This window comes from Pholis gunnellus (genome assembly GCF_910591455.1).
Source record: "Pholis gunnellus genome assembly, chromosome: 13".
NCBI lineage: Eukaryota > Metazoa > Chordata > Actinopteri > Perciformes > Pholidae > Pholis > Pholis gunnellus.
Window position 1 is genome coordinate 23,726,309 of NC_136540.1, and position 18,281 is coordinate 23,744,589.

Here is an 18,281-nt window from a genome sequence, read left to right on the forward strand (position 1 = left end):
TTGATAATAGTGCTCTTAATTTCTTGTGATAAAAGACTTTCTGAAAGTTTCACAGAAATGATTAGAATTGTGTACATGGAAGTGTTTGTATCCTCGATTTTGTACCAATTTTGTTAGTAAACAAAAGTTTTATCTTTTTAGTATTCCTGTGCTCTCACTGCAATAATGAATATTTGTATCAGCATTGGTTGCATTATTGTTGCTTTTGGAAACTTGCAGCTGTTTTGTGTTTCAGTTTTTCTACAGTTTTCGTGCTTCATTTCTGTAATAAAGAGTAACAATGGAGTATATATATATATACACAACCATCTGTGGTATTCACATTTGTCGGTAACCATTACCCTCAGCTCATTTAAAGCTTAATGAAAGTACATTTAAGTACATTTGCAGGACGTCTCATAACCTTTAGTGAGCTTGTTTGATGCCGCTAAAAGGGGACGCATCATTGAAAGCTCACGTTTTTGGTACTTGTGCACATACACGTGGGTATCTGAAGGGCCTACCAGCCTGTCACTTTATTGTGGACTGACTACCTTTGCAATGGTGCACTATATATATATATATATATATTGCACTATATTTGTTGTTTAAGCCAATCGGAACAGACTAGCCTTTTGTTAGGAGGGAGGGGGCTTAAAGAGACAGGCGCTGAAACGGAGCCTTTCTGACAGATACAGCTATTTTCAGACTGTTTTTTTTTTCTTTACATTAAATCATGTAAACATGTTCGAGGAGAAACCCAAAACACAGGTATGCATCTGGAGCTGAGAATGACATGTCCTCTTTAACTGTCTTATTTGAATACCCTTTACCCTGATACACTTTCATGATTTACTGCATCTTCTTTGTCACCACAACTAGGATTTAGTGATACACAAAAAGAACATTTTGGCCATGTATGCCCATATATATATGTATATAAACAGCATGTCAATGTGACTGTGCTTGTGAAGAAAAATACAGCTCGTCTACCTGTGTAACTAAAGTCAGTGAAAACGGACACACACCAGTTGGCAGACAACCCTGAGCAAGAGGGATGTTTTTCAAGCTGGGGGCCACGGTGACAATTTCTGGCTGGAAAACTCTGGGAGTGAACTAAGGAGGTGTTTGCTTTAATTTGGAAAAATAGCAAACTGGAAATCCTGTCCTACCCATGTGTAAGGTCACACTCTCCATGAAACGGTGTGCAGAGAGGAAGTTTTCACATAGATGAGGAAATCTGCTCGCAAACTCAGCCATAAAGAGAAAAAAGTCTCTTTGTTAGCAGTTTCCATATCAAAACGCTGGGATAGGTTTAAAGAATTGATCGTTAGTTTAAAAGAGCTGTGATTGTTGACTATAAGTACCACCAGTTCCAATGAACATTTATTGTCAAAGATGAACAATGATTTACAGATTTGACATAATCAGCAAACAATGAAACTGATATATTGTGTTATTTGCTACTGGGTTGAAATTACATTCCTAGACGGTGAAAGGTGACGACATTTTGAGAAAGCTTGCAAAAACAAAATGTGTTTTAAATCAGCATTATATAATCAAGATTCTTAAAAGTTACAAGCAATACCAAAACCACAGCAGAGACATCAAACTAAGTTACTGATTAGGCGCTTACACTGACACTGCTTCGTTGTAGCAGAAGTACAACAGTCTAATTTGTGTTTCTGAACATAAAAAAAGAGTTGTAAAGCATCACTATAAATACAGTTATGGATTAAATCGTCCAGATCTTTCTGCTCTCTGTCTTGGAGCAAATCCTCACAGTGCCAGGGTGTCTTTGATCAGCCTTCTCATTGTCGTGCTTACAGAGGTGCCCAGAGAGTCTGTGATCTGGAATGTGATTTTGTAAAGGTAGGGCTGGACATCTTTGAGACTGGTGTCGAATACATTGTCCACTTCGGACTGGGTGGGCATCTTTGGCAGGTACTCGTGGCGGTTTATGACCTCGACCACGTTGATCACCTTCTCGCCCAGCTTCTCGCCCACTTTCTCCCTGCAGATCTGTCTCTCCTGCTCATTGGCCAGGTTGACAACGTTGACCTTGATGCTCCACACCTCCCAGGGAATGCACTCGTCAGAAAAGGGCCAGCGAGACTTCTTCTTCTGGTAGAACTCCAGGGAGATTTGCCCCATGCCATCGCTGCCGGAGTTGCTCAACGCATCCTGTAAACAAAGCATGTGATGAAGTCGTGAACGTGTGGGCCTGCAGCAGTATTACAGACAACAATCACACGTTGAAACCACCAATTACCTTGAATTCAGACACAGCTTTCCGGATCACTCTGTCCAGCTCCTCCGAGGACACCCTGACGAACGTGAAATCGATGAAGTCGCAGTCGAAGTCCAGTGTGCCCACGGTACCTATGGAGTAGGTGCCCTCCTTTTTGTAGTGAAATTTCCCGGAGCTGCGATGCAGTAAAATGGTGTGCAGCAAAGCCAGCATCGCTTCTTCCACCTGCCTCGCCTCCACCGTTACTTCAAGAACCTCTGAGCGGCAATTCATAGCGAAATGATTGTTGTTTCCATGTACAGGCGACAACTTGAGTTGGGTGACGATGGCTGCTGTGTAGCAGCTTGATCACGTTAGGTGACGAAGATATACTTTGTTTACCTCTACGGATGGGCGGGGCCTATCCCACACATCGCATTAGATTATATTAAAAACACGATAGCAATTTTCAGAAAGGCTAACCTACTTCCAAATGTAAAATGTGCGAAATGAGCACAGTAACATGGAAACAAAGGCTAGCTAGCTAGCGTTACGTGTTTGCTACAAACGGGACAGGAAGATGTGGTAATGATGACAGCCAACTACGGCAAGTCGCGAGGTTCAGTAGACTGTTTTTGGAGTCGTTTTCTTCTTAACTGCATCCTTTTAATGTGTCAAATATAATGTATTTCTAAAATCACATTGCTTCTTGACAGCAAACAACAACGTTTATAGATACCAACACTTGTCCTCAGTTTGTTCATACGTTCGGTTTCGCGCGACCGACACACAACAACAAACTCTCGCAAACTATCGCTGTGCATTCTGGGACTTACAGTCTGTGCCACATATCCGTTTAGTAACGGCAACTTTGTACAGTCAGGCTGAGCCGCAAAGCGAGTCCAGCGTGACAAATGCCCCCTTCTCTTCCAGGACGTGTCCTCGGGACTCTTGTTCAACGTCTGGATATCGTTCGGTGGAAGTAAACCGCAGACTTTGGAAATAATTAATATTTGGGGAACTTTGGCAGCTCCATAGCCAATGAAGAATAGCTAGTTAAGCGAACCGCGGCGAAGATTAGCTAACTAGGCTAACCGTATTCGGCGAGAGGAGGAGAGCGCGTTTCTGCAGTTTATTTGAATCCATAGACTACCTTTAACTCGTTTAACAATGCTCTAGGTCTCTTTAACCAGCTCGCGTAGTTTGTGACATCTTCTATCGCTCGTTAAAGCTACTATCGAGTCCTGCAGCATGGATCCCAATAAGCATAACTTGTTCTGGGGGTTGAGATCTGTGCTGTTATCAGCTGTGAGCGATCGCTTTCATTGATTTCGCCGATCCTTGATCAAATACAGACTATGAGGTTGCCCGGATATTTCTCAGAGGAGGTGTGTTAAGCTTTGATCATCGTTCTCATCTGCAAAGAATGTCCGACTTTGGAAGTTCCAGTTCATATTTCGGTTTGGAGGATCCGCAGTGGCTATGCATGGTCACACTTTTCTTCGCGTCTCTGGTCACCCTGATACTGTATTTCGTACAGTATTTCCAACAAAGGGGTGTAGGAAACAAGCGGACAGCAGCCGAGGACAATGCGGCGAAGGAGGAAGCCGCGGCTCTGCTGGGATGGGCGCTGTCACTGAGGAGCTGGAGAAGTCAGTGGAGAGGAGCTTGGTGCAGAGCTTTGAATGAGCGATCGAGGAACAGTGGGGTAAGTCTCGTGACCACTCTGCTCTGTGTAGTAAAAGTGCAGCTTGTCATTGAATGTGACTGTAGAAATGACCTGGAGTGAATCCATGTCATTCATGCTCTCTTCAATCAAATCCCACCTCATTCCTTTGACATTAAACAAAACACTACCACTCTACTCTTTTTAATTTACACTCAACGGTGTCGTATGTGCACCTTCTTGCCCCAACCCTGATCTATTAGCGTTTCTCTTTTCTATTACCAGGTATTTATCAAGTCAGAACACATGCATTGACGTTGCCAATGTGATGCATTGCAGCCAAGCTCATCATTTATTAGGCAACAGCTTCATTTGTCCTGCTCCTGCCAGTTGCGTAAAAGGTGTTTGCTGTTGATTTCATGTTTCCATCATCTTCCCCCAACAGAGTCCGCTTCTGTTGACGTTTGAAGAGGATGATCTTGAGGTGACGGAGCTCATGGTCAGCCAAGTGTCCAGCTTTCAGAAGTCTGCCAGAAACAAGGTACACTGATCATAAAGTCTTCTAGTAATACAGAGCGTCGTTTTTCTGGGAGATATCGGGATCAATATATCCTGTGTTTAGTGCAGATGCAGTGTCCTCCTCCTCCCAACCACCGGCAAGATAACAGATTTCCTTTTTCATGGCAGCGTCAGCATTCATTTGTGTTATAGCAGCAGCAGACACTATAGATTTCTAATTTCCTCTTTATGTACTTTATTGATACAAGTTGTCCTACAAATCAATCTCCCCTTCTGTTATTCGGTGGAGAGGGAGCTACTCTCCCACCAGTGCTGCATTTGAGCCTGCAGTGGACAAGCTCTGAGTCATCACCTGGCCAACTTATGTCCCCCATTAATTTAGATTTGGCAAATGAATCTGCTCCGCAATCTTTCACGTGTCCACATGCATATTCCAGAAATCATAGGACTCTATGAACGAACACTTCTGCTTAAAGGAGGCTGGTATGATGCACCTTTTTTTTTTTTAATCAGTCATAGTATGAACAGCAGACCATGTGTAAAACAAACTGCCAGCCGGGGGCTTTTATTTTTTGAGAGAGGTCAAATAGGGACAACTTGCTCGCTGTGTTGCTGCCCCCGGTTGGCTTTGCACTGCTCCCGATGCAAACTCAGCCCTTTCTTTGTGACAATCACGATGTGGAGCAAAATACCAGGTGCTCTGTTGTTAAATGCGGGGAGTTTAATGAACAGAGGCTTATTTTTGCCCACAGGATGTGTGTGAGTGTGAGTGTGCGTTAGAGCTCTAAGAAGCTTACATAGCTGTCAAGCTCAGCAGCCAGGAGGAGCAGGCAGACAGGAATGCACCACGCTTAGGTTTCCCCTCACGGTGATCTAATACCCAACAGGACACAAACACGCCCGTCCTCCACTGAAATCCCAATGAATGCAATGAATAGATGTGTTTGAAGGAAGAGGACACTTGTGATTCTGTGGTAATTCACTCTGTTCCAGATGCATTCCATTGCAGTGAAAGTGATTTATTGAATCTGCTGATAAAGCGAGTACAGATGTTCGTCCTTTTTCACAGTTCAGGCATGAACCTCATCTAAGGCAGATGTTTTGCCTCTGGATCAGTTTAAGCTAAAGTGACGACAGACATACAGCACCTTACAGTTTAGTACACATTCTAGTGTTTCATGGTATAACTACATGTGAGTCACATGCAAATGCTGTCACGGCTTTAGCTCCGGTGTTCTCCGTGTATTTACATTACGCTAACGCCTCAATTTGTCCTCCCAACAGGCCGCTCGCTGCAGTGTGGTCGGGGAGCAGCTTCAGTTCTCTCTCGGTGCATCAACAACAGCCATGGCTACAGCAGATCCTTGTAAATACACCGTCTGTATAGCTCCACTGGAGCTGCAGGTAAGTGCTCTTTAGTCTGACCCGAGGCATCTATTAAAGGTGTGAGTGTCGAGAAAGTAAGCAATACTCATAGTGTTTTTTTTTTATGTGCGTAACCCTTTAACACGGTCTGAAAACAGAGTCCCATCCTTTAGAAGTCGCTGTGGTTTAGTTTAATGGGAGATTTTATTGAACGCGATGTGTCGCCCAGCTCTGGCTCACTGCTGGCAGGAGTCTTAGATGAAATGGCTGGGATGTCTCTCTGTGCTTGGCAAATGACCCGAAGACCTCATTAAAATCACTGTCAGGCCCGTTTCCAGTGCGGCTGCCCCACTTTGTCGGCATTAATATTTGTCAGAGGCCCGTACGGGATTGATGAAGGTATGACACATATTACTGCCATGCTCTTACCTGGAGATTGCAGCGATTTCTTTTATTTATTTATCATGCCCCAACCTGACTGGACTCATTGTCTCAGTAAAATATTACAGGCTTCAAATGAAGCGAGTCAACGGTGATGTTTAGCCGGTCATGTACAGTAAGCTTTCATCCTGCTCTTCGTTTCAGTGTTATGGTTATACAAGTGGCTGTCCAAGCTAACCCAATAGTATTAAGGCTATTTATAAACCAATAAGGTGCTTGTCTCCCCAGCTGAACTCATTGTGCCATAAATACAACCTGAGTGAGTCGGGATTAGAGTCGGGCCGGTTTTGTTTTGGTTGCGGATCAGTTGTTGTGGCAGGAACATAAAGGAAGCCTCTTGTCTCCCTTTCACTCTAATTGTTTCGGCTTAGTCTGGAAAAGTCGGAGAGCCCTTTTCAAATGTCTCCATCCATCCATCCGCTGGAACAGTTGTTAGCTTTTGACCGGGCGTCCATGCTAGAATGGTCCTGGCTCGTCCTGTTATGAGTGCCGGGATGTGTGGACCAGAAGCCCCGGGGCATTTAGGGTCTATGGACACAATAAAAACACCCAGTGCACTGAGGTGTGCTGTTGAGTGTACTTTGTCTGTTAGCACACTATTGCACCACATGGCCTGTCGCATGTGACGAGGGACACACATGTCACGTGTGTGTGTCGTCCCAATGCGGTAACGCCACGTTTAAATATCTGTTGTAGGACTTCACAACAGGCACTTCTCTCTAGGGGATATGAAAATGCTTCAATGATTATGTTATACCTTTTTAATAAGCAGCTTCTCTGCAAACTGTTTTACGTTCTTCAGCTCATGTGGTTGGAGTTTTATTATTATGCCAACATAGCCGTCCACACAAAGCTGTTAGCATGAACTGATCCGGGTCTCATCAATGCAGCCTGTGATATTATTCCGCCGGATCCATCAAAGCGTTCTCATTGTTCACCGATGAGGCCTTTGTTTGGCATCACAGAGGCGGTTGTTCAGTCTTCCACTGGAATCCAGGCATGCTGGGACAGGATGGCCCAGTCTGTTTTCTGTCTCCCTCTTTTACTCTCTTCTTCTTTCACTTTGTCTCTCACGTGAGCGACGTGTTGATGGGCACCTCGCTGACCTCCTCTTCTGAACCGACTTCCTGTTTGTCAGGCTGACTAGAGAAGCATCGCATGTTGTTTGTTGTAGAGAGCAGGGTGTCGGCCACGGCATCGGTGTTATTCTTCTGATTGAAATTGGAAATAAGTCATTATAAAGGTTTTATTATACTGATTGAGAATAGGCCGTGATTATAAGAGAAAGAATAGAGTTATATAAAACAGAAAATTAACCAAATGTTAATGTAATCAATGATATCCAAGATCAACAAATGAATCCAATCTAGAGATTGCAGCTGTAGAATAGATTGAAGGAAATAATGTATTCAAGATATGACAAAGTGTTAATGAGCTTAAAAAACATTGCTTGTTGCCTTTGAAGTTGGTCAACAAATTAAAGCACGACAAAATTTGGTACTGTGCTGACAATTTAAGGCTGGCTTAATGGTTTGATATTTGACCATTCAAATCATCTAACAACATAACCATAGCAACAGAGCATCATTACAGCAGGTAGAGCTACAGAACAGACACAAAGATAACCGGATGCTTTTCTGTTTTCCTCGGCCTTTTAAGGCTTTTTGAGCTAGCTGCCTTCTTTGGAAAAGAATTGGCAACTCTGCCTCGTGTTTCCACATTTCCTTTGGTTGTTCGACTATCTGCCATTCTGCTACTGGGGATGTTAACTGCAGTGAACTTCCACTGATACTCTCTGGTAACTGGGGATAGCTACCGAAAGCTAGCTGGGAGAACAGAAGCGCTATCCTCTTCCTGTTTTGGTTGCGCAATAGTTGATGCACTTCCTTCCTTTTCCCAGGAGATCGCACCCGGTGCAAAGTAAGAGTGAGGCTAAAGGGAACCGATCTGAACACCGATGGTGTCATTAGTCTAGAGCCGTTACATCGAGCAGACAGCGATTCCTTTAAGATGAAGTTAAAGCAGAAACCTTTCTTTGCCACTTTATTCAACATCCTGAAGCTACGTTCAAAAATGTTTCATGATATCCAGAAAATCAGTACTGACATTGTTAATGCCAGTTTTATGTCATTTTAATTGAAATGTGTGTGTGAGATCTCTGGTTTTCTCTCATCTGTGTTCCTCAGCTTGACCTGCAGATGCAAGAAGCTGCAGATGTGGTCAAGGTGAGCTGGGGAGTGTCTCACCTGGAGCCGGGGGAGCTGCAGGTGACGCCCACTTTCACCCAGGTAATTCAACCGTGAGATGTTCCTGTCGTCAAAATTTCTATCAATACTGGACATATTTTATTATTTGACCTCTACAAAGGAGGTTATGTTTTTGGTCTAATACCACCGTTATGCTTTTAATATGTGGGACATGTCTGATATCATCATGTCTTTTATCTGTTAGGTCAACGCCAACACCCCCAGCGTGGCGGCCATACAGGAGCAGTTGAGGCAGCTGCTGTGTGCGACGCGTCCCTCTGTGTTGCTGAGCTGCCGGCCTGCTCAGGCCTCAGAGGTCAAGGTGAGCGGAGGAGTCTCTTGACTCTCAACATGCTCAGAGCGTCCTCACGAGAAGTGTGTGCAAGTTTGTCACACCACGTCATGGTTTTGCCGTACTGCAAATAGACTTGAAAGCAACTATAGTCTATATTTTTACAACAGCGGGAAAATAACGTGAGGGGTTGCTCACAGTGAATCCGCAGCGCTCTGCCTTTTTTATAGTAACATTCATCACCCGAGGTTAAATCCATACTTTTACACACCACAGTCACTCAAGACAACTAATCTGATTTATTTTGATGCAACGCAGATGCTTCTCGAGGGTTATTGCATTAGTGTCAAACCCACTAAGCCACGGTGTCTCCACAAAAATGTCATAATGGGAGCATGTGATCGTGGTCACCGCATGCATAATTAAAGCCTGCGCTCACGTGGTGCAATGAGTTTATTATGCTGACACGCATTTACACACATTTCCACACGTTTCTTCTGATGTGCTCTTTGCCCGGCCATCACAGGAGGTCATGTGTTCCTGATTGGATCACGTGTCGTACGTTCAGTGTCACAGATGTTGACAAATGCCCAAAGTGGTCCCTCGAAATGTTCTATTTTTAGAATTTTTCTAATGCGGATTCTATCTAGCACAGAATTGTATACATACACTACACATTAACATTCCCGGGATGCTGAGACGAGCTAGCAGAAGTTGTACAAAGGGGTACTTTGCTTACTTTGTTGCTGTTAATATTATGGCCAGTAGATCAACGTTGTTTAATCATTCAATTACTGTGGTTTCTCCAATAGGAAGCGGGAAACAACATCCTTTCACCCCCAAAACCCCCCCGGGCCCACGACTGGAAGCTGCTGATGAAGAACATCCGAGTGACACTGAATCAGGAGGAGGATGCTGCAGGTTGGCCCCTCTTGTTCTCAGACATGTACCGGTGGTCAGATGAAACCAGATGTGTCCTTATTCTGTCCTGAGCTCATAAACCAACATCAGTCCCCCTCACATGTGCATCACAGTCATGCATCATGTCGCTGGTTTGTTGTAATCAGTTTACACTCATGACAGAGCGGTAACTTTAGCTAGCTCAGTGGTGCTAGGGGAGCTAGCAGTATCGAGTATAGATGCACGCAGACATCTTTACACCCGATACCTCCAACCCATGGCAGCTCACACCAAAACACTGTAGATTGATAAATAACACTGTAGGTAGGAGGAAAAACCTGTTTATTTTGATTCTGGGTTGAACTGTTTCTTTAAAACCCTGTTGCTTCTGTATTCCGTAATTGTATTTCAGGACTTGATTCAACTATTTTAAAATGGGAGAAACATACATTCTGTTATCGCTAATCAACATTGAGTTTATCATACTTGAAGGACTGTTTCTGCCTTGCCTTTGTTTGTTTTGCCAACATGTGGTACCGAGGCTCTCCAGATAACGAGGCAGAGACCGGTTTGCCTGTTGGCTGTCAAAGGTGGTAATCTGCTTCTTAAAGCTGAACAATGCTGTCAGATCATTAATAATACACCTCCACTAGTGTCACTACACCCTGTGTGCTGGCATGCACCTGCACATAAATTATGATTAGAGTGAAAAGAAGGTGTTGTCAGCCATGACACCAGAGGACAAGGTGTCCTGAGTCACGAGAGGCTGTTAAATCATTGTTCAGTCTCAGACCTGAACATCATCCACAACAACAAGCGTCTTTGTCGAGTCACTCTCTAGCTGTGAGTCAGCGGTTTTCAGGACTCCAGACATCTCCTTAAGTATTGTGTCCTTGATACTCTTGATAATGCACAGCAGAGACATGACACGGCGTTCAACACCTCATCATCTGTTGTCCGTCCCGTGAGTGAAGGGCAGTTATACTTAGCTTCACTTGTGAGACTTCCTGCGGACTAGCCCCAGAAGCCCGATCTAGAGCGGCTGCAGCGGACGCTCTGTCTTTAAGGCTTCTGCTGACGTTGTATTCATTAAGACACAGTGCTTTCACAGTATTGGAACCTGACTTGTGGCTCATAAAGTTCCGTTTTTAAGCGCTCCATAATATTAGGTTTGTGCTGGGGAAGAGCTCTCAGTCAGTACTTTGAGTCTCCTCTAAACTATGCATAATTCATCATATATATAAATACAACTTACGCTGACCTCCCGTCTGTCCATTAAAGTGAAGCAGAAGAAGTGACCAAAGCAAAGTGTATTATTGCAGCAGCACATTTGATGTGATCAGCTGTCAAAAGCTATTCCTATGAATTTGAAGCTGGATGTTGGGTCACACTCTGTGTTTTTTTTCCTGTGATGTTGACGGTGTTCTGCTGTGTTTCTTAGGCAGCATGAATCCTGTGTGTGTAATGCAGTTAGACGATCCTCCACAGAGGCTGAACACCCCCGTTTTGAAGAACACAGCCAATCCTGCCTGGGACCAGCCGTTTATCTTGTAAGATTTACTCGTTCACTCACTGTTTTTTTGTTTTCCTGTGCAGTCCACCAACGTCTGTAATGCATTTTCTTTCTTTCCCTGATTATTCCTTTATTTTTGCTCTCTCACCAGTGAATTGAACGGACGATCAAAAGAGCTCAATATTCAGTTACTGAATGATGGACAACCTCAAGAGAGTAAGGAGACAAATAATACCGGCTGCCTTTTGATATTTGTGTTTTATTCATCATGGCGAAGAGTTCTTTTGTTTGTGTGCTTTTGTACTGCCAGACTACAGTAGGCGTGTTTCTCTCTTCCAGATTCATTACTCGGTCAGGTGTCGGTGCCTTTTGATCTTGTAAAGAAGCAGCCCAAAGGACAGCAAACATTTGCACTCATGACCAAAGACGTAGTGACCGGATCACTAACTACTGATGTAAGATCTCATCCCAGTTAACATTGGGATATAGTGACACATGTTTGCCTTAATATCAACTTTCTCTGAGGTTTTTCCCTTTGCACAACATTAACTGTTGTATCCTTCAGTTTACCTATCTGGAGCCCAGTGAGGTGAGGTCCTGGCACCCTCCCACCCCAGCCTCCAATAAGAGGGTGGAGATGGACCGTACAGTCATGCCCTGTGGCACGGTGGTCACCACCATCACCGCGGTGAAGAGCAAGCCGGGTCGACCCCCCCCTCTGGGACTCAACATAGGTACGGCACCACAGACTGGGAGACCACACAGCACTGACAAAGATGATATACATATCAAGATACAGTACAGGAAGACATGTTGATGCTGAGATAATGCTCTTATAATTATCTTCATATCGATTTAACCCAGAATATTATTTGTATGCAAATCTACAGAAGCCCTCAGAGGCATGGGAGATCTTTTTTTCTTGTGATCCATTTTCTAAATCTGAACGGAATAGTTTCCTCTCCTGTGTTTATGACTTAAGAACAGGTGAGAAAAAGGTTTTGCCGTGATAATCAATAAGTGTTTGTTGTTGTAGTAAACATTTCCGCCACAAGAGGCTAAAGCGTACCACTACCCCGCGTTCTTTTACCTCGAGACAATTTAGATCACAAGAATTCACAAGAACCTTTTTTTCATCACATCCTACGAATCCCTGCAAATTTCAACATCAAGTTCTGCAATAAACACATACAACCTCTGAAAGAACCTGCCACAACGTATTCAACACAAGCTAGCAGAGTTGCTCTATTGGTGCCAATGTACAAATTATACCTGCTAAACATTTGCTTCTTAGCATTTAGCCTAAGTGCATCCTCTCAGAGCAGCTAGCGGGAGTCTTGTTATCCCAAAGTCAACTGTCGTTGGGACCAGACACCTTGGAAAACAAAGCAAAATAGAGTAATTAAAAGTTTCTGTATGACAAATCTAAAACTTTATTATACTTACAGCTCAAATACTAAATATGTCTGCCAATAAAAACGCATGAAATGTAACTTTAACATAATTTATGTTTTGACCTTCCCTTCTCCCATGAAGCAGTCCATTAAACTAACTTTGTGCTGACTCAGATCCGGCCCAGAAAGCGGTGGCCGCCAAGTCTAAGCTGTCGGAGCGGCGTGTGTCGGAGCAGTCTATGATGGGGGCCACAGTCAGCAAGGCCTTGTCCTCCTCTGATACCGAGCTGCTGATGCTCAATGGCACTGACCCGGTGGCCGAGGCCGCCATCAGGCAGCTCCACCAGTCCGCCAAGCAGAAGCTCAAGTCCCCGGTGAAGAAGAGTACAATCATCATCTCTGGCATCACCAAAGTAAGAATGAGTTCCAGCACCAGAGGAGCTCTTCACTGGTGCATTATACTGTTTCATTTATTACATATATACAGGGTAATATAGAGCAGAGGACTGGCTCAGGAAATCAGTTTCACCAACACTTTTTTAGCTGTTGTGTTCCCAATCAGTGGATCATGACAGAGGAAGTAAACCAATCTGAACCCTCAAAGACCTCGGACCATAGATCCATAGATCCATATGCTTTAAAAAGTCACGTAAAGCAGAGTTTCTCCCATTTTTTCAGTGGTACCACATATTTTCTAGTTTGGGCATTCAGAGGCTCCGTAGTGAACGTGGTTACGCCATCACGTTCTGCAGCATTGATTCCTCAGGAAACCCCATGTTGTTCTTTGTCCTTTGTCCCGTTTTTGTTCAAAGTTTGTCCATATCATCTACTCCACCAATCAGCATAGGTTTTAGTCTTTCATTTTATTCAAGAGAGACGATGTTGCGTTGGACTACAGCCAGAGGATTGATCTGTTTCCTTTTCTCTATTTCCGTTGTTCATTTAACATTTAACCAGACTGAAAGCTGAGGTTCTCTTGATTCCAATGATGCATGGCACTGAATGCTGATGGTTAGAAAAGCAAAATAAATACAGCAGAGTCAGGCGGCCAAAAATAGTTTACGGTCTTTGAGGGTTAAATGAAACATTGTGTCAACTCATGTTGTTGAAGTACACTTCATCTGCGATTAAACGATTAAATCTCGGCCTTCCAGTGGAATAATAATATGCCTCATCCCACGGCCATCCTTCTGCCCAAAATTAGAAGACAAGTGAGCACTGGTCCTCAGAGCTGCCGATGTAAATAGTTGGTCACTCATGATGCCAGAGGAAGAGTTTGCATGATCACATGCAAATGTTAAACCAAAGGAAATCTCGCCTCACCAAAAAGTGATTTTAAAAGTTTCAATACTCTCAATTTCCCAGGCGCCCTTGTCTCAGGATGACGAGCTCGCTCTGATGGCGGACTACGCCGCAGCGATGGACGCCTCCATGTCAGAGGCCAGCTCCACTCAGGACGTGACCACAGCGATCGCGACAGGGTCCAGCAGCCCTCCAGACATGTCCGAGCCCCTGGAGGGCCCCAGTGGAATAGGCCGGCCTCCGGAGGACTGGGAGAGCCAGACCGGAGAGGGGCTGGACAATAGCTCGCTGTCCATGTGCGTGTCCGAGGCAAGCTGCAAGAAGAGAAGAGGTGAGAGGTCACAGAGGTCACAGAGGGAAGCCAGGAGTGACCGTAGACATGGGGGCATAGCTGGTCTTTTATAGGCATGTTATTCCGTGAAATATATCACTCTAAAGGCAGAACTTGATAAATGTCCATGTGGTTGTTTTCGCGGCGATCCGTTGCTCCTCGGTGATGCATGTTTTTTTGTGTTCTTTTCTCTCTTTCCTTCCGACTGTTTCTTCTTTTTTCTTTGACCTATCGTCACTGCCGTCTTAGAGGAAGGCAGTGCTGAGCACACGTTATGTCCAGATGAGTAAGTTCTGTCATGAGCTCCTTGTAGTACCCATGGTGCTCTAGTATGTGTAGTATCCGCTGCAGTAGAGTAGATAACCTAGTGTTTCTGCAATGTCAAATTCATTTTCACATCATGCAAAATCAATGAGATAAAAGCAGATCATATAGTTGCTTTTAGAGATTTAGAATAAGTTTTGTGGGGCTGAACAATATTCACAAAGGCCTGTGAATATTTAGAGATATTCACTTGCAACATGATGTGTTACATATTAGGACCTTCGGTACGAGCGGTGTGAGTCTTATGGTGTCTCACGATTCGATGCACAATTGTCTCTCGATTCAAAATCTATTTCCAATTCAGTACGTTCGGGTGCTAATTTCAGGATGGACTCCAGTCTGCTGTGCGCTGAAAAAGGGCGGCAAATGAAAGCAGAGAAAAGTTTATGATTATGTAGTATTTCAATTTGCAATAATGTAAACGCACAAAGGCAAACCTAAGACAAGAGGTAACATTCATGCTAAACTTTCACAAATTACCACTTTTTTTTTTTACTGAAATGTTTTTAGTATTTTTCAATTATCTGTGACAAACAAAAAGTCAAAATGCTGCCTGTTGCATATATACAATTGGATTTCTCTAAAACTTTCCAATTTCTAAAAATGGTAGCCCACCGGAGCCACAGATGGCAAAGACCACTCTCACTATTTCAGTCTGAAATGACATTATAAATGTGGATATTAAAATGCTGATAGTGCAGAGTAACATATCACACACATAATGGAGATCACTATGTCATATATTGTTCAGCCTGTAGCTGTAGGAATCTATTCTGAGTGGAGGATAAGGATGTTACTTTCTTCATTTGAGATGAATTAGTTGTCATAATGTTGTTTATATTGTTTTGTATTAATTTAATCTAATCGCCAGAAATTAGAAAATCCCAGAAACCTCTTGTGTGCTGAAAGGAAGGAATGATGCTTGCAGTGAGGTTGGACTGCTCTTTTGATGGTACAGTTCAGTGTGTGTTAGCTGCTCTTCTCCAGAGGAAAACTAGTTGTAGAAGGAGGAATAACCAGAAATGGTTACTCCAACCTGTCCCATTCATGCCAGATGTTCTCACCATCAATAAACACAATTTCCATCTAACACAAATTTACATCAAATCGCCGCCACTTGAATATTGTCCATGCCCAAAGTGTGATTCTGTCTGGAGTGGTGTCGTCTTGACATGGTCCTTGTCTCAAGGTATCCCAGTTTATATTCCTTGTCCTCCCCGCTACAGGCAGCTTCCTTCAGAAGAGCGCCAAGCTCTTCTTCCGGCGGCGTCACCAGCGCAAGGACCCGGGGATGAGCCAGTCCCACAACGACCTGGTGTACCTGGAGACTCCTGCCGCAGTGGAGCAGGCCAGCCGAACAGCCACGCTCAGCCGCATGCTCCACCGCAGGAGTAAGAACAAGAGCAAAGCCAACGGCGCTACCTCCATGGGGGAGCCACGTGCGTGACCCCCTCAAACAACTACTACCATCACCACCTCAATCTTGCACTGGCATACTTCCTGGCTGACTTACTCCCCCTAACGCCCAGCCTGCAGCCGGCTCCTGCATTGTGAATGGGGAAAGCTGTGCAGATGGAAAAAAAATAGATATATCCTCTTAAACTGCCGTTTCCTGCTTCCTTTAAGAGGCAGATATTCCACCAAAAGCAAGCGTGTGCATGTGTGAACGAAGGTCTCCTGTCTTGGATTAAGGGTATTTCAGAGGATATTGTTTTGCATGTTTCTTTCATCTAATTTTATGCAAAGTTTTTGAAATCTTTTAAGCGCTTTTGTGGCCTTTTTTACAGACAGAAGGGACAGATGTGTGCTGTCACTCTTTACCTCACTGACACTGAGGGCGCAGTGTAAACTCTCCCTGCTGTAATCCGTACGTTTCCTACGGTGGACCAACGGGACCAAAGATAAAAGGAAGAGTGGTGTTTGTATGATTTGCACAATTCTAGTATCTTTATTTAAAGTGCAATGAGGGGAGCTGCTCTGGTATCACATTCACAAAGGGAGATGATCTTTTCACTGTGGGAGATAGTAACGCGACTACTTCTTGACACTAATACTATGAAATGTGATATTTATATCGGTTCATTTAAGAAATACTTGTAATTTGAATTCCAGGTGAAACAAGATCAGAATGACAGCCAGATGTAATATGCCCATGAAAGCTGTAAAACAAAGCTATCCGAAAAAACTAAAGTCAGCAGCCTTCAGAAGCATTCGTGTACGATTGGAATACCGGCTACAGGAAAAAAAGAAGCAGTGACACTGTGGTTTACATGGAACTTTAGCAACATGAGAGCGTTTTCAAATGATATGCAACTTTCTTCTTTGTCTTCCTAAAGAGTCCTCCTGTACACTACTGTCATCAGCAGGGTTGTTAATGTGTCAAAAGGGAACCCGGAAGAACCTTTTATCCAGGGAGTGTGACGTTCCACTCGGCCATACTCGCAGCATAACGTGCTCATGAAAACCCATCCGAAATGAAGTCCTCCTTCTATTGTTTTTAAAAGATGTAGCTTTGAACACATGAACAAGAGAACGTGTGAACGAACACCTTTGGGAGCAACCAAATGGTTTGGCTGCTTCTTCTTTTTTTTTTTTTTTAATCCAGCTAATGATTGTACTTTAGTTTAGTTTGGTTTTTTTTGCGAGCAGCTTGTTGAAGACATTCTCTGTACGTCGTGTTCACTACTGTCTCTTCAATAACCTGCTCAGAGATCAGAGAATGGAAGTAGCAGTGACGGACAGAACTAACAGGTTGCCTTACAGTTAGTCCGAGGATCGCGTCACAGGGAGTGGACTTGTCCTTTTTTTGGTTCCGCCGTGACACCAGAGGGCTGAAGGACCTCAGCGAACTGTTGGAGAGACAAGGTTACCACCGTGTTCCTCATCTAGAAGCCTATGCACATAACATGTTAACTGAGCGTTTGCATTATTAGACTATCTGAGAATTAAAGAAAACAACCCGACTTGCTGTTCATGACATTGTCCTGCACATACAGTGTGGGTTGTCTTTTGTGTCTTGGTATTTAAAGTACATGGCAGAGCTGTGATCCTGCTCTTCCACCACCATGAGCTGCAGTCTGTTTAAAAACATACAAAAAGCCCAGATTTGAGCTGAAGAAAATTCAGTTATCTTTCAAACAGAATCACATTTAAACTCTGATGAACAAAGGGGGGGGGGGGGGTAATGATGCTCAGCCTGCAAGCATTGGCTACTGTCGTGCATCAGTAAGCAGTGGGGCTGTATGTGATTAACTTCTTGATGGGTTTTTTTTATCAGCATCTGCTCTGTGCACACAAGCTGACTGTTTTTGCAGAACGTCAGTCATTTCCCCCGCAGGGATTATAACTAATATACATATCGAGTTATTTCATTTTCAGCAATAAATATTGATTGAATAACCGAGAATGTGGTGCCAACTTTGAATGTCCAGGCTGTAGCGGATTCTCCCGTAACTGTGCATGTTGATGTTACTTTACATAGGCGCGTTTTGAATTTTTTGCAGATTGTTCTAGCACATGATGCATGTTTGAGTAAAAACAAATCTCCCTCTTATCAAGTCATTGTAGTCTGGAATTGAGTCCTCGTAGGTATATGTTCACATAAAAAGCCTACAAGTATGGTAGGAATATTTAGATTTTTCTAAAATCAACTTTTATTATTATTTATACTCTCCTATTTCATGATACAGACACTAATTTGTTCATATTTGTTTTTAAATGCAACACATACAAAAAGAGATACAGCCAGAGAAAGACTTCATAAAGTAGTTAAATGTTCC

At 43.6% G+C, this 18,281-nt stretch overlaps 2 protein-coding genes across 2 annotated transcripts; one reads left to right on the forward strand and one right to left on the reverse strand.

The window, feature by feature from the left end:
- Nucleotides 1–1,364: 1,364 nt before the first annotated feature.
- On the reverse strand, nucleotides 1,365–2,772 carry atg101 (autophagy related 101). Its single transcript, XM_079170987.1, has 2 exons — nucleotides 2,252–2,772; nucleotides 1,365–2,163 (listed from the first exon to the last, which is right to left on the reverse strand). Exons 1-2 carry the CDS (start codon nucleotides 2,501–2,503, stop codon nucleotides 1,759–1,761), a joined length of 657 nt encoding a protein of 218 aa, XP_079027113.1. The 5' UTR covers nucleotides 2,504–2,772; the 3' UTR covers nucleotides 1,365–1,758.
- A 306-nt stretch (nucleotides 2,773–3,078) lies between these two features.
- Nucleotides 3,079–17,465, forward strand: c2cd2 (C2 calcium dependent domain containing 2). The gene is made up of 13 exons (XM_079171332.1): nucleotides 3,079–3,917; nucleotides 4,321–4,416; nucleotides 5,679–5,798; nucleotides 8,387–8,488; nucleotides 8,652–8,768; nucleotides 9,551–9,659; nucleotides 11,080–11,188; nucleotides 11,303–11,367; nucleotides 11,491–11,606; nucleotides 11,717–11,885; nucleotides 12,720–12,958; nucleotides 13,911–14,178; nucleotides 15,729–17,465. The coding sequence occupies exons 1-13, from the start codon at nucleotides 3,636–3,638 to the stop codon at nucleotides 15,947–15,949; spliced, it is 2,013 nt and encodes a 670-aa protein (XP_079027458.1). The 5' UTR covers nucleotides 3,079–3,635; the 3' UTR covers nucleotides 15,950–17,465.
- Nucleotides 17,466–18,281: the final 816 nt, after the last annotated feature.